Source organism: Filicampus tigris, chromosome 6 (genome assembly GCF_054856515.1).
Source record: "Filicampus tigris isolate MCC_2025a chromosome 6, RoL_Ftig_1.0, whole genome shotgun sequence".
NCBI lineage: Eukaryota > Metazoa > Chordata > Actinopteri > Syngnathiformes > Syngnathidae > Filicampus > Filicampus tigris.
The window spans coordinates 27225161-27240240 of NC_141222.1; the positions used below are offsets into that span (position 1 = coordinate 27225161).

Below are 15080 nucleotides of genomic sequence, written 5' to 3' on the forward strand. Positions count from 1 at the left end.
GCAACTTTATTCCAAAGAATGAAATTTGAAATTTTTCTCAAAAATATTTTTTTTTCTAGAAAAGATGACTTGAAACCAAAAATCTGACCTTTTATCTCGGAAATTTCCTCACAAATGGACTTTTCTCAAGAAGATATAAGATCTTTTTTCTCTTGAAAATATACACTTTGTTAATATGAACACTTTTTCCTCTAAAACATACATCGTATCTTGAAATTATTTTCATCAGATTACAATTTTTTCTAAAAAAATATACAACTGGTTTATTTTGGGAATATGTTTTCATTTTCATAACGATAAAAAGTTGTACTCAAAAATGTACAATTTGTTTTTCCTCCTAAGATGAAAACTTTGTTCACAAACATATTTGACCTTTTTCTCCAAATATGAAAATGTGACTTTTTATCTCGAAAATGTACATTGTTGTTTCTTTTTCTCAAGAAAATGCAGGATTTTGTTTTCTCGACAATACACAACTTTGAACTAAGATTTGTGACCACTAGGACTCATCGTTGACATTGACAATGCAATCAAGCTCTTTTCACAACATGTTGCTGTCACTATTGATTTTGAGGGTATCTACAGCGGCGGCTTGATGGGTACACTGCGTCACAATTGCGTGTGTGCGTGTGTGTGTAAAGGGAGGTTGGGAGAGAGCAGGGGAGCCAGGGTAATGTTTGCGGAGGCTCGCTGCATCTTCATTCTGAGCGTCACGCTTGTCCCTGCTGCAAGTTGTCTTTCCTGACAGGGACTCGCTATAGGATCAAAGGAAGGTAAGTGTTCGCCTCCGTTTACTTTTTTTTTATCATTATTATTATTTTAGAAAAAAACAACAACAAAAAAACATGCTGAACTTGTTGGTGACAGGTTTAAAGCGAAGCGGGAATTTGATCATTCACACATGCATTTATTTATTAAACATTTTTTTCTTGTTGTTTTATAGTTTGTGTTTTCTTTGACTTGTTTTATTTATTAAACATTGTCTGGTTTTTTTTCAGTCGTACACACTATTAATAAGCGCATATTATCTATTCTTAAAAATTGTTTATTATTATTTCAATTATTTGTATTCTTTGACAAGCTATTTTGAATTAATGTATATATATATATATATATATATATATATATATATATATATTACACACACATATGTATTAATATATATACACACATACACATATATATATACACATATGCATATATATATATATATATACACACACACACACACACACACACATATACCCCTGCATGTATTCATATATAATATGTATTTCTGTTATATGCATTATTTCATTTATTATTAATCATTTAAATTATTATGTTATTCTTATCTTCAAAGGAGATGCATTTTTGGGGGTATGTGTTCCTACGTGATGTATCGTTTATTTATTACTGTCATGACGGCATATCATGACTGACAATGTCTGGTGCGTGCGCGTGAATGGGAAACATTCAATCAGTCGCTTTTATTGAATGAAGACAACAGCCGTTTGCATGATCCCCTGACGGGGCAGCGGTGGATTGTTTTTGGATTTATGACCTTTCGGGGCTGCCGTCATCCCAGCTGCCGTCGCCCACCCTGAGGGGCTCCGCCCAGCTGAGGCTGGATGGACGATTGGCTGATCCACTTACCTCGTCTGAGGCAGGTGACACCAAAATTGCCACAAACGCGCGACCTCGCCATTCAGGTGTTTATTTCGAGGCAGGCTGATGTCCGTCAATCCGAGAAAGTGCTCATCAATTCGCAGCCATCTGAGAGAACCAATCGAAATTTCATGAATGTGAATCGGATAATGACGTCGACTTGATCAAAATCAACGACACCGTCGATGGATCGACTTGCACCAAGCGTGCGTACACGCCAAGCCACGTTAGTTATTTGTACATGCGGGTTGACGACCAAACACCGTGCGTCACATTGTCATTCTGTTGCCTGTCACCGATTAACCAATCAGCGGTGCCGCCCAATCGCATAAATCGATGCGGCCGCCTGTTGTTAATCAGCGCTCGGCTATATATCGTGTCACCACCGCTGCGTCGGAACAATGAGCAAATATCAGGGAGCTTCATCTGACAGCCGCTCGAAGCGATCACTCGCGCGGAGCCACGATTTCCCTCGTTTATCTCTCCGCAGGGTCCGTGTCTCGACCCTTCGTCGCTACGGCAACAACTCGCGTGAACTTTGGGTACAAAAGGAGGGATGCCTTGCGGGAAGAGATATCTGCTCGTATTGTGTGAGCGCATGACTTGATTAGACGCATTTGGAGGAAAAATGCTTGGGCTTGATCTGGGAAATCTCCCAGCATGCCACGTTGTCTTTTTTTTTTTTTTTTTTGTAGTTCTCGTTCCCGCTCCCACTGCCCAAAGTGACTTTTTGCCCCGCAAAAATATGCGTTCGGGAATCCTGTCATTTGCTTCAACGGCTAATCATTTCTCGGCGACGAGCAACTTGCTCGTCACCTGTCAACATAACATAAAGCTAACGCTAGCTCCCGTGGTCCAAATGGCAGCAATGATCACATAGTTTGCTCACAATGTCGCTGCTACGACCGTGGCAGTGGAGGCAAGGAGGCCCAGTGAGCTATTTGTGATCATTTATCTGCTTGTTGGACTCTCCAATTCTGGTCATGACAAAAAAGCCAAAGAGTAGGCACAGGGGGCTGGTTTCACGGGCCGGATGCTAATTGGGGATCGTTGCCCGAGGTCAAACGTACCGGGACAGGGCTCCGTTAAACCTCTACAGGGGGCGCTACAGACCCATTTTTATGTAAGAGTTGACGACAATCTTAAAATATCACATTTTTCGCCAGGCCCGATGTGTGTGCAAACTGAGTTTTCGTGGATGTTTAGGTCCTCAAAAATTCATTTTAAAGATGAATAGTAACTATCTACAAAAACAATAGGGACCTTGGATGCTGCTTGGGCCCTAACTACATCTTGTGCTTATGAAACTAACAAAAACTATAATTGCAGTGAAAATGACTGTCAGTTAATGACATACATGATCTTTTGGGGTTCATTTTAAATGTAATTATTTCAGTATTGCCGTATGTCCGTAGAGCACATTAGTACGTACAGTAGGACGATCAGTTGTTTGAGGATTGCAGTTTACTCTACACAACACTTGACCTTTATTTATCTTGCACTCCACAAATACTCCATATATTAGAAAAAATTAAAGCAAATACTGAAACTAATAAAAAGCTCAAATCTCAAACTCATCATCTTCAGTAAATAAATCAAAACGTCCAAAAAGTCAAAACGAAATAAATACTAACTATAAAGCAAAATCCCCAAACTATTACGAGCCTGGTACAAATAAGTTTTTTGTTAAAAAAAAAAAAAAAAAATGCCCGTCTACCACATGCACTGGCGTCCTTTCGGTCAGGTTTTCCCGAGTTTGTTTTTCCACAGTATGTCGGAACATTTTGCTCCAAGCGGAGCAACAACCAATTATCGGCCATTACAAGCGAAGGCTGCGGGTGTGCCTGCGCGCAGCGTAGCGACCATTAGCAAGCCTTGTTTTGGTTGTTTTGGTTGTGATGGCGGCGACGCGCTAAGATAATTAGCGCCTTAACATTCAACCAGCCTCTACTTCATCCGTCTATCTATTCACATACATAATAGAAACATCTGTACGTACGCCCATTCACACATACATACAACTCCAAAGCCCGAATCATACACTCCAAAAACACTTGGGTCAAAAATAACCCAAGTTGGGTAAAAAACGGATCGATCCACTAATTGGGTCAATTCGACCTCCTTTTTGATTTTTTGTACAAAACAGCCCAATTTGGGGGAGATGTTCTGCACAAAAACGACTCAATTGTGGGGTCGTTTTCTGCAAAAACAACCCAGAAAGTTGGGTGAACTGTTTTTATAGTGTCAACGCCAACCCTGTCTTGAGAACCTAAATTTGAACCCTAATCCCCATCTTTGAGCAACTCACCTTTCATTGAAGCCCTAATTACAACCCCGACCCCAACTTGAGGTCATACTTTGAAACCCTGACTTTGAACCCTAACCCTGTCCTTAAGCTGTAGTTTGAAGCCTAACACTGTCTTAAAACCCTACTTTGAAACCCTACCCTAACTTGGTCTTGAAAATTTAATTTAAAAATGTATCTTATCTGAGATCCTAATCCTGTCCTCAAACCTAAGTTTAAAGCCCAAAGCATGTCTTAAAGCTATACTTTGAAATCTTAAGTGTGTTAAAATCCTTCTCTTAAACCCTTACCTTGTCTTGAAGCCCCAATTTGAACCCTCACTCCGTCTTGAAGCCTTACTTTGAAACCCTACATTAATTTCAAAACCTAACCCTGTCTTAAATCCTTCTTTTGAAACTTTAACAATCTTAAAACCCTAATTTCCACTTGAACCCCATCTTGAAAATCCTACTTTAAAAAGTGTCTTCAAAACTCTACTTTGAAGTAGGTCGAATGACGACCCCACAAAACAACCCTTTTATTAAATACAAAGCAAACCAATTCATTTGGTTAGTCATTTGCTTTCAATCACCTAAATTGGGTCAAAAAGGACCAAAACCAACTTTTTGGATGATTTATTTAACCCCAAACTTTGTTTCAAATGAATAACCTACAAAACCTTTTGGGTTTTGTTGTTATTAAAAAAAAATTAAAAAATTGGGTTGTTTGGTGGGTTTGCTTTTTAGACTCAGGGCCAAAACCCCCCAAAATTATTTTCTTTTTTTAACAACAAAGCCAAAAACATTTTGTTTGTTCATTTGAAACAAAGTTTGGGGTTAAATAAATTACCCAAAAGGTTGGTTTTGGTCCAACTCAAAAATAACCCAAACCGGGTCAAACAAATGCGATGAACTCAACAATTTGTTTGGTCGGTTATTCTTTTGACCCAACTTACTGTCTTAAATAAATAACCCAAGAAGTTAGGTCGGTCCCTTTTGGGCCCGATTCGGGTCGTTTGTGCCCCAACTGTTCTCGAAGCATAACCTCGCCTTGAAACCCAAACCCAAGTTCAAAACCTTACCACGGAGGTTTTCCAGATGCTGGCCGACCGTCCCCGGTGACGTCCCCATGGAGCTCCTTCCGATTACCCAGGATGCCATCCCCTCGTCCGGCTGGAACTTCTACTCCACCGCCGCCTCGTCCCTTTTCAACAGCACCCAGAACTACAGCGGGGAGGAAGGTGATGAAGGGCAGTCGGGGTCGGGGGGGGCCCTCCTGGGCCCGGTGGTGGTCTTGATCCCGCTCATCTACGGCGTGGTGTGCGCCGTAGGCCTGGCGGGCAACACCCTGGTGATCCACGTGGTGGTCAACCACAGCCGGGGGCCGTCGGCCACCAACATCTACATCCTCAACCTGGCAGTGGCCGATGAGCTCTTCATGCTGGGCCTCCCGTTCCTCGCCGCCCAGAACGCGCTCCTCTCCTGGCCCTTCGGCTCGCTCCTCTGCCGAGTGGTGATGACGGTGGACGCCATCAACCAGTTCACCAGCATCTTCTGCCTGGCCGTCATGTCGGTGGACCGCTACCTGGCCGTGGCGCAGCCGGCGCGGGCCGGTCGCTGGCGGCGCCCCCCGGTGGCCAAGGCGGTGAGCGCGGCGCTGTGGCTGGGCTCCTTCGTGGTGGTGCTCCCCGTGGTGATGTTTGCCGACGTGAGGCCAGGAGACGGGGACTGCGGCATCGTGTGGCCGGAGCCGGCCGAGCTGTGGAAGACGGCGTTCATCGTGTACACCTTTGCGGTGGGATTCTGCGGCCCCCTGTTGGTCATCTGCATGTGCTACCTGCTCATTGTCATCAAGGTGAGGAGCGCTTACGGAAATGGCGACGTGGCCGCAAATGTTTCGTCACTACCTCTAAACACGTTGTCTTATTCTCAGGTCCGCAGCGTCGGCAAACGCGCTCGGGCAACATCGTCGCGCCGCCGTCGTTCCGAGCGCAAGGTGACCCGCATGGTGGTGGTGGTGGTAGCCGTGTTCGTGCTGTGCTGGCTCCCCTTCTACGCCCTCAACATCGTCAACCTCCTGGTGGTCCTGCCCGGCGACCTCCGCGGCCTCTACTTCTTCGTGGTGGCGCTGTCCTACGCCAACAGTTGCGCCAACCCCATCCTCTACGCCTTCCTGTCCGACAACTTCAAGCGGGGGTTCCGCAGGGCTCTGTGCCGGGCCTCACGCCGGGTGCGCAGCCACGAGAGGGCTGACTCCGACGGGCGGCGCCCCACTGAGGAGTGGGGCGGTATGGCCGAGCGCGGGCTGGGGAGCCGGGGGGAGGGGGCCGAGTGCCGGGAAGCCAGCCCGCCGAAAATGTCACAAAACGAGATAGAAGGTCCGGAAGGTTCCGGGAGGGAGAGGACTCCTGAGGAGGAGAAGGATGGAGAGGGACAAGAGGAAGGAGAGCCAAAGTTTCCAGATGAAAAGTCGGCGCTGGAAATCAGCTGTTTGTGACTAGCATGTTTTAAACATCTCCTTCATGTGTCACCTTCGGCAAACACGTCAGAGAGTGTAAGCGAAACTCCTCAATGTGTCTTTTAGACTCACAACATTGGAAACCCTGCCGTCGTGCCCTAATCCAGGCTTGAAACCCTACTTTCAAAGCCTTATTGTCAAAGCCTAATCCTGACCCGAATGTGGACATTGTAACCCTTTCTTTAAAATGCCATTCAAACCGTAACCATGTTGTAAAAATCATCTCATTTGGAGATCAAGATCCCCCCCGAGTCTGAAAGAAGAATCCACGTCGCTTGAGAGTTCGCACAGTCACTTGTAAATTGGGGTTCCATGTCATCTGCTGGTGTTGCTTCCACTGTTTTTTTCCGAAGTCGTGATCATTTTCAAGTTTTAACGATTACACGCAGATTCAAGTTGACATTTTACCCATGTAATCAGTTATCATGTTTCGACATAAGTTTGACTTTCGGTTCTGGCCACTGGCTGAGTCGTTTTTGTGTCTTAGAAATCAAAGTTACAGGCCACGTAACTACGCTGCTCTTCTGCAATATTGTAAAAATATCAATATGGCCAAGTTTTTCAAAAGATTTAAGATTTCAAAAGAACACACACATCTGCATAGGCCAGTGACCTAAAGCGGAACCAATTGCTTCATTTTGTTTTGCCGGATGAGGAAGCCAAACCAATTTCATTACAACGTTAAAACGTGATAACGTTATCACCTTACACAGAACTTTTTTTTTTTTTTTTCCTGATGTGGCAGCAATACGCTCCCGTATTTCATGATTTATGTCTGGGGTAATATCTCAAATAAAAACATATGGAAAAACTTCACTTTCAACTCAACGATTGTGTGTCGGTGCTAAAGCTAAGTGCTAAAGCTAAGTGCTAAAACTAAGTGGACCTTGGTGTGGCTGTTGTCAATCTAGATATGCATGTATATTTCACGTGTAAAATAAAACAATTTTGCATGGGAGGTATGAAAAAAGAGAGACTTAAGATGATGATGATGATGAAGGATTCAAGTTTATTGTACTCTTTTCAGTGTTTTTTATGGCAGTGGTGTCTTGGCATTTCCATAGATGTGCCAAGCATCCAATCAGGTTTCTACATGGCTACATTGCTTACGGCGGTACATTGCGGGGATTGCTGTGACATGTTGTGATTTTAGTGTCATATTTATATATTGCGTCTTTACTCCTCCTGTGATCTCTTTGCGACCAACACAAATGTTCACGAGTCAATGTGGCGCCGCTGCATGTTTGCGGGTTGATTTGACGATGTGCATGTTCATCATCCCAAAAGCAAAGATTTGTAAATCAAAGACTTTTCCATCATATTTTATATGTACTGTATATAAAAAACAACTATTATTATTCACTGTGACTCAAGAAAATGTAAAAGGAAAATGTGTAAAGCATCAGATGGCCTAATTTTGTTTCATTTTTGTCCTCAATTTACTGTATATTATTTATTTATTGTTTGGTGGCATTTATTTTTACATAAAAAAAAAAAACTATCAAAAATGTATTTCTGAAAACAGGTCAATTTGACTTGCAATACAACAGGAGGGTTCATCTTATTGTTTTATCATTTATGTCTTTGGACATAATGTTTGTCGAATGGGTTTCGTTATTTTTTATTTTTTTTGTAAAAAATATCTAGCCGCCATTTTATGATACCATATTTATTTGTACAGAATAAAATCACATAGGCCGTTGAGTGGCTCTGTGAACTCAATTGAAAGAAAGGACCGACAGCGCACCCTAGAGAGCAACATATAAACTCTCCACACATTGATGACAACCGGTCTTATTATTATTTTTTTTTTGAAAGAGTAATTAGCATAATAATCACCCGTCCGTGTATAACGCGTCCTCATTCGGGCACGACGTCGGCGATCCACTTGAGGTAGGGCGGGTTGCCCTGGTCGATGGGCAGGCTGATGACTTCGGCCACTTCATACGGGTGGTTCTTACTGGAAGCGGCGTGAAATGGCACAACCTTTATCATTCAACGTGGAGTCTGCTGGACGCCGCCGTACGAATTGAGGACTTACCGCACATAATCAGTGAGAGCGGGGACCTTGGAGCTTCTAGTCTTGATCATCTAAATGAGGTGAAAGCACGCGTCAAATGTCTCAAAGTGCATCTTTTTAAAGTTGGATTCTGTTATTTTGAAAGAGACACCGACCAGCAGAACCTCGCTGTCCTCCTGGACAGCCCCCTGCCATTCGTACCTGATAATAATAACAACAACAAAGTTTGACCTCAGCTCACAATATCCTCAGAATAATTGTGAAAATTTAAAATTAATAAATAAAAAACTGTACTTAATGATTAATTCATTCATTCAATTTCCAAACCGCTTATCCTCACTCGATGCCTCAATTAAAATGTATTGCATGAGCAAATTAAAAATGGTACCAATATGTGAGTTCAAAAACTCAACATTACTTAGAGAACACTTTAAAGAAAAAAACTTCTTAAAGATTCATTGCAACTGTATCGTACAACAAAATTAAATACAACTGAACTGTACTTACGCAGTGATTTAAAAAAAAATATGTACCACTAGAGAGAGCCCATGTGCCACACATTGAGAATCACTTGTCAAAATCAAATTATGTGACTATATCGAGATTTTTCAAATATATTAACAGGTTGTCTGACATTAATAAAAGGCTGATTAATCAATGTTTCAGAGAGATGGAAAGCTGGGTTTTGATTTGCTACGTCGAAGCTTTATATGTCTGAGGTTAGAAAGCACAGCTGGCCACCAACTGTGCCACGAAGCGAGTGAGCAGCGTTGTGTGCGTGCACAACACCTACACAGACGTGATGGCGGGCACAATGTTGACACAGGCAGCCAACTTCTTCTGCACAATGCCTCTGTGGGACACAATACAAACACAAAACAATACAAATTAACACCACTCCAAATGAGCAGCGTTCACCGTTTTATTGTGGATTACTCTTATTCTGTTTTGTATTCACTGAGCTTTACATCATAGCAGCAACAATATTTTGCAACTTTATATACGGGTATTTGCATTATATATTTAGTTTATATTTGATACTTGTTTGAAAATGTAAAAAGCAATAAAATATCTAAAGAATGATCTATAAACATGTTTAAAGAAAAATCTCAAAAAGAACTTTTTTTTTTTTAATTAAAAAATATTTATTTATATCATTTACAGGTGGATATCACTTTATCTAAAGTAACATAAAATCTACTAAATAAAATAAAAAAATAAGACTTCAAATTAAAATGTATAACCCAGAATTACCGGTATGTAATAAAATGAGATGTTCAAAAAAAATAAAAAATGTAAAACACAAATGAACAAACCAGTCCAAACACATTTGTTTTGTAAATTTAAATGTATAAATATGGAAAATATTTTTAAAATGTTTTTTTTTTTTTTTAATCCAGACACAATGACATGTGCCCCATATTTGATTTATTTCACTGATCACCACGCTGTGCGTGTCACTTGTTTTTGTTTGATATTTTTACTTCGCTTGGCGGCGTGTGACGTGAAAATTACGTTCTCGATGCCAATTGGCTGTCGCCGACGAGGGACGGCCCAGGACCACATGGGTCGATTAAACATGCAGGAGGGGAACTGGGGGACGGAGGGACGATGCCTAGCTCTGCAAATAACATCTACTTAAAACTAAAAACTGAAAAATCTTGATGCACAACAACAACAACAACAACAACAACAGATTAGTCGTCCAGCAAATAATTGATAGCTATTTTTTGGGGTGGAGGTGTAAAATTAATTCATCTCCATTTTTTTTTAAATTGAATTTTACCGTGGCAGTACACTTTAGGATGTGCAAACTGCCACAACAACACCAAACTCGTACACAAACAGCTTATCTGACTGAAAACAGTCAGACTGACTGAAAGTGAAAGCAATTCTCCTTGCTGCTAAATACACAATAAGATGATAACGGATAACGTGCAAGGCAACCTGGCCAAGTCTTTGGCCACCGTGTCGTTGGGGCATGTGACGAAGGCGGCCGAGTGTGCGCCCGAAGTGTACGTCTCAGAAGCCATGGAGAACGCCCTCGGTCCCACGCTCCTCAGCAGCTGGAACATAAACGTGCTCAGCAGCAGCGTCTGACCAGGAAGAGGAGAAAATGAGGTCACATGATCTAACGCTTTATAAGAAGTCCCAAAAAAATACACACAACCTTTAAGGTCTTATGGATTATAAAGCTTTTACATACTAACCAGAAGCCAACCTAGGCAAGATCCACCTTGCAGCACCTCAACGCGGGGAAGTCCAATACGCATGCCACAAACACGCCTGGTTGGGAAATGACACAAGCACATTCATGACGATAATTTGACACAAAAAGGCACTGACCACAAACAAAGTGGGTTTTTTTTTTTCACAAAAACACAATCTTTAGTCACATAAAATGTAATAACTTGCCATTAAAACTCCAAAATTGGTCTCAAAATGATACATTTAGCTATTAATATGCAACATTTTGCCATTAAAACATTATAATCTGTCACAAAATTATATTTTTGACTCTGGATATATATTAGTTTGTGGTTACAGAGTTATATACTTTACAACAAAATGCAGAATTTTGTCATTATTACGCTGTATTTGGTCACAGAAATTGAACTGTTTGAAATTAAAGACAGTTTTAGACCGCGGTAGTATTGGTTGCCTCGAAATCATTCCATTAGTGCGATGTCGTTTGATCATCGTTTCAAATAACCATTTTAAATGAGTTGGATACGCTCGAAATGTTGAAGGGTGCAATCGGTATCCCAAATGTGATGCAATGCAAGGATTTATAAATAAAATGTGATTGATTGATTGATTGATTTACCGAACCCATATTAAACGTGGGCAGTCAGGATCTCGAAAGCGGCGAATCTGCGGATGCCAAGCGCGATGTGATTTACACACACAAAACCAGCAACGCTGCGGCAAAAAACACAACCAGCAACGTTATGTTATTATTTTATTGGGACTTGTCGTGGCTATGTTTATTTTTCACATTTGCTTTCATAATTTGCATTTATAACGAATTAGACACGTTTAAAAAAAAATCCAGATGTCCCGTAGGAAATTTAGCTTCAACGTCTGTCACTCCTCCTTCTTGTCTTTTGTCTAAAATGAGTGGTGAGCGAATATTAGCCGAGGCCTAGTAAAGGGCTTTCATGGAGCCTAATTTCATGCATTATTAATCACATAATTTAAGATAAAAGTCGATATTTGGTGTGTGTTTTTATGTGCGTGTCAACTTACCTGCTGTTGACAAATACCAGCGAGCGTGGCCACTACCGTAAAGTGTGGCAACTGTCGTCGATCGGACGGAAACCAACACACTCAGACTTTTAAAAAATAACCGCGTCGTCATTTACGTTTATGTAAAAATACAAAATCTGTATTAATGTACGACATGTTTAGGTTGTTTTTTTTGTTTGTTTGTTTGTTTTTTTTACTTTAATTTAAAATAAAGGACATCTTCAGACCGACAGCAAGACATCCGGTCAACGAAACTTTATCTAAAAATACAAATCATACACATATATAATGTTATTAAAATTGATATGCCACAGTCGGTGTTCATTTACGACATTTTCCCACGTATGAAAACTAATTTTGGCAGGTAAACCTTTATTTAAAAAGACAACATTTATCAATATATTTAATTACAGCACTTTAATGGCAAATTAGTTCATTATTATTATTATTAATAATAATAATAATAATAATATTATTATTATTATTATTATTATTACTTATTTTGTAATACAAATTGAGTGTTCTAAACACATTACATCTCTTGGCAATGAATAATGAAAATATTTAAGACGTCACTGCTCGGACAAAGCATATAAAAGACTACAAAAAAATCTATCTCAGGGGGAAACATGAAAAATCTAAAACCTAAAAAAACAATTTAAAGAAAACAATTCAAAATAACGACATTATTTTGATAGTGTGTTGATTTTTATTTTTATTTTCAACCGAACCCTGAGTTTGTACAATGGGCCGTCACGACCATTATTTAACATGCAATGACAGTAACGGCCACTGGGCGGCGCCCTTTCGGGACTTGTCTGTGGCATTTAGTGGGCGCTTGATGCTCATCAACAAAAACACACATTCCCCAACACACACACTGATTTATGGCACGTGTGCAGCCACTCTGTTTGATAACATTGCCTTTACATTCACACTCCTCCTCTCATTGCCTCCATCTTGAATTAAGCAGAATGTGTGTGTCATGCACATGTAAAAAGATTTACTTTCCGCACTGCGAGTACACGGATGCACATAAAGACACGAAAAGACATATAAGCGGATGCTTTTTGCAGTGATGGCGGCGGTGAGAGGAGGAGGAGGAGGAGGTGGTGGAGCGGGGGTGGGGGGGAGATGCTTGTTCCCATGGAAACTGTGCAGTCAGCACATCTGTACGTCCTCCCTCGTCGGCATCCCGTGGCCTCTCGCCACCACAGCTGGACGTGACACACGCACACGTATACGCAGCGCCTGCATGGCCGCGTTGCCATGGTGACCACGACCCCCCCCCCCCCCCCACACACACTCATTGCGTGTGTGAGCAAACATCGGCTCTTTATTGTTTTATGAGCAGATTTGATCCTCTTCTCCTCCCTCTCTCTGCCTCTCCATTAGCTCTTCCGCCGCCGCCTCCTCCTCCTCCTCCTCCTCCTCCTCCTCCTCCTCCAAGCATGAGGAGAATCAATACGTTTTCAATTTGCGGCAGAGCCGTCCTCCTCTGCATTCTAATCAGCCCGCGCCGCCGGCCCTTTAAGTGCACGCTGCGTGGCAGAGGACATTGACGCCGACTGCAGCGTCCCCTCTTTCGTCCCCCCACCCTTCCTCTGTTTTAGAATGTGGCGCTCCGCAGTGTTGTTTCATCCTGAAGCGTTGGAGGGCCGCCGGGGAACTTGTTGCTTTTGTGTCTCATTCGCCGCCAAATTCAGTCTTTGGTCTCATTCAGGGAAAGAAAAATGTGTGATGGGTTTATTTGTTCATGACGGAAGCACCTGGGAGTGACAATACAGTGGAACCACATTCAAAAGCTGCAAGTCTTGATGTTGATCATCAGTCACTACAGTGCACCTGACCTCTATTTAAGAAGCTGTTTAATATGCACAAGTCTGCAATGTCGATGCGTATCCGATCCAATACAGCGGACAGCGATTCAAAAACTTGGATGTCGAAATTGCACATCAGTCGCTACAGTGGCCAAGTTTTTATTGTCAATGTTATGAATCAGTCACTACCATGGAAAGTAATTCAAAAATGGCCAAATATGAAATATTCATGTCAGAATTGCACCTCAGTCACTACGGTGGACAAGTTTTTAATGTCACTGTTATGCATCAGTCACTACAGTTGACATCTACACAAATGCTGTTTTCTTCTAGTACATCTTTTGTTTCAAAATCAGGATCAGTCACTACATTTGCCAAGTCTTTAATGTAAAAGTTGTACATCAGTCACTACACGGTTTTAATGTCACATTAACACTCTAAAAACAGTTAAAATAACCCAATTTGGGTAAAAAAAAAACAAAAAAAAAACGATCCGAGCCACTAATTGGGTCAATTTGACCCACTTCTTTTTTTGGGGGGGGTACAACACAGTCCAAGTTTTGGGGTTGTGTTATGCAAAACCAACCCAGAAAGTTGGGTCAAATTGACCCAAGTAGTGGATCAGTCCATTTTTTTATCCAAATTGGGTTATTTTTAGCCCAACTATTTTTAGAGTTTATGTATCAGTTACCATGGTGGACATCTACACAAATCTTGTTTTCTTCTATGATGTCTCAAGTGTAAAGGTCAGCATCAGTCACTACAGTTGCCAAGTCTTTGATGTCACATTTACACTCTAAAAACAGTTAAAATAACCCAATTTGGGTCAAAAACGATCCGATCCACTAATTGGGTCAATTTGACCCACTTTCTTTTTTTTTTCTTTCGTACAACACAGTCCAAGTTTTGTGCTCGTGTTATGCAAAAACAACCTAGAAAGTTGGGTCAAATTGACCCAAGTAGTGGATAGGTCCATTAAAAAAAAAAAAAAAAATCCAAATTAGGTTATTCTTAACCCAACTATTTTTAGAGTTTGTGTATCAGTTACCACGGTGGACATCTACACAAATGTTTTCTTCTATGACATTGCAAGTGTAAAAGTCAGCATCAGTTACTAGAGCGGCATTTTTTTAATGTTACAGTTGTGCATGTTATGTAATGTTAATGTTATTCATCAGTCACCTCAGTAGAAGGAAATATATGTCGCGGTTGCACCTCAGCCACTACTGACTTTTTTTTTCTTCATTGACAAAACGTACGTTTGTTGAAGACTTAGATGTTTTTTGGTATTGCCAAGGGGGGGAAAAAAAAACTTTTGTTTTGCCTCCCAAAAGGTGGAATTTCTGATGATGATGATGAAGGTGACCACAGAAGTAGAAGACTGCAGTCCCGCCATTAGCGTTATGGATATTTGCATTCGTTCTCGGGACCTCGATCCGATTTCATCACCGAGTCGAGCCATCCATCATCATCCATCACGCCGCTGACTGACTTAGCGTTGTTTGTGCGCGTTACCCGTGTCAACCGTCTTCCTGTTTTTGAC

General features: G+C 41.4%; 2 protein-coding genes across 3 annotated transcripts; one reads left to right on the forward strand and one right to left on the reverse strand.

Annotated features, from left to right (window-relative positions):
* The first annotated feature begins 623 nt into the window (after positions 1 to 623).
* Positions 624 to 7995, forward strand: sstr3b (somatostatin receptor 3b). 2 transcript variants are annotated; one of them, XM_086033576.1, is made up of 3 exons: positions 624 to 773; positions 5029 to 5785; positions 5864 to 7995. In XM_086033576.1, the coding sequence occupies exons 2-3, from the start codon at positions 5060 to 5062 to the stop codon at positions 6425 to 6427; spliced, it is 1290 nt and encodes a 429-aa protein (XP_085889702.1). In that variant the 5' UTR covers positions 624 to 773; positions 5029 to 5059; the 3' UTR covers positions 6428 to 7995. The 2 variants fall into 2 exon arrangements, with proteins under 2 accessions (XP_085889702.1, XP_085889703.1); XM_086033577.1 differs by lacking the exon at positions 624 to 773 and having other exon boundaries at positions 4827 to 5171; positions 5262 to 5785.
* Positions 7438 to 11760, reverse strand: LOC147146545 (protein CutA homolog). Its single transcript, XM_086033580.1, has 7 exons — positions 11718 to 11760; positions 10679 to 10753; positions 10416 to 10564; positions 9262 to 9321; positions 8624 to 8669; positions 8490 to 8539; positions 7438 to 8408 (listed from the first exon to the last, which is right to left on the reverse strand). Exons 2-7 carry the CDS (start codon positions 10739 to 10741, stop codon positions 8309 to 8311), a joined length of 468 nt encoding a protein of 155 aa, XP_085889706.1. The 5' UTR covers positions 10742 to 10753; positions 11718 to 11760; the 3' UTR covers positions 7438 to 8308.
* Positions 11761 to 15080: the final 3320 nt, after the last annotated feature.

Bases quoted from the DNA above. Each gene is read 5' to 3' on its own strand.
- sstr3b (XM_086033576.1), top strand. From the start codon at position 5,060: ATGGAGCTCCTTCCGATTACCCAGGATGCCATCCCCTCGTCCGGCTGG. The intron at 5,786-5,863 runs GTGAGGAGCGCT...TCTTATTCTCAG, and splicing joins ACCTGCTCATTGTCATCAAG to GTCCGCAGCGTCGGCAAACG.
- LOC147146545 (XM_086033580.1), bottom strand. From the start codon at position 10,741: ATGCGTATTGGACTTCCCCGCGTTGAGGTGCTGCAAGGTGGATCTTGC. The intron at 8,670-9,261 runs GTAGGTGTTGTG...TATTATTATCAG, and splicing joins GTGCCCGCCATCACGTCTGT to GTACGAATGGCAGGGGGCTG. The intron at 8,409-8,489 runs GTAAGTCCTCAA...CGCCGCTTCCAG, and splicing joins GCTCTCACTGATTATGTGCG to TAAGAACCACCCGTATGAAG.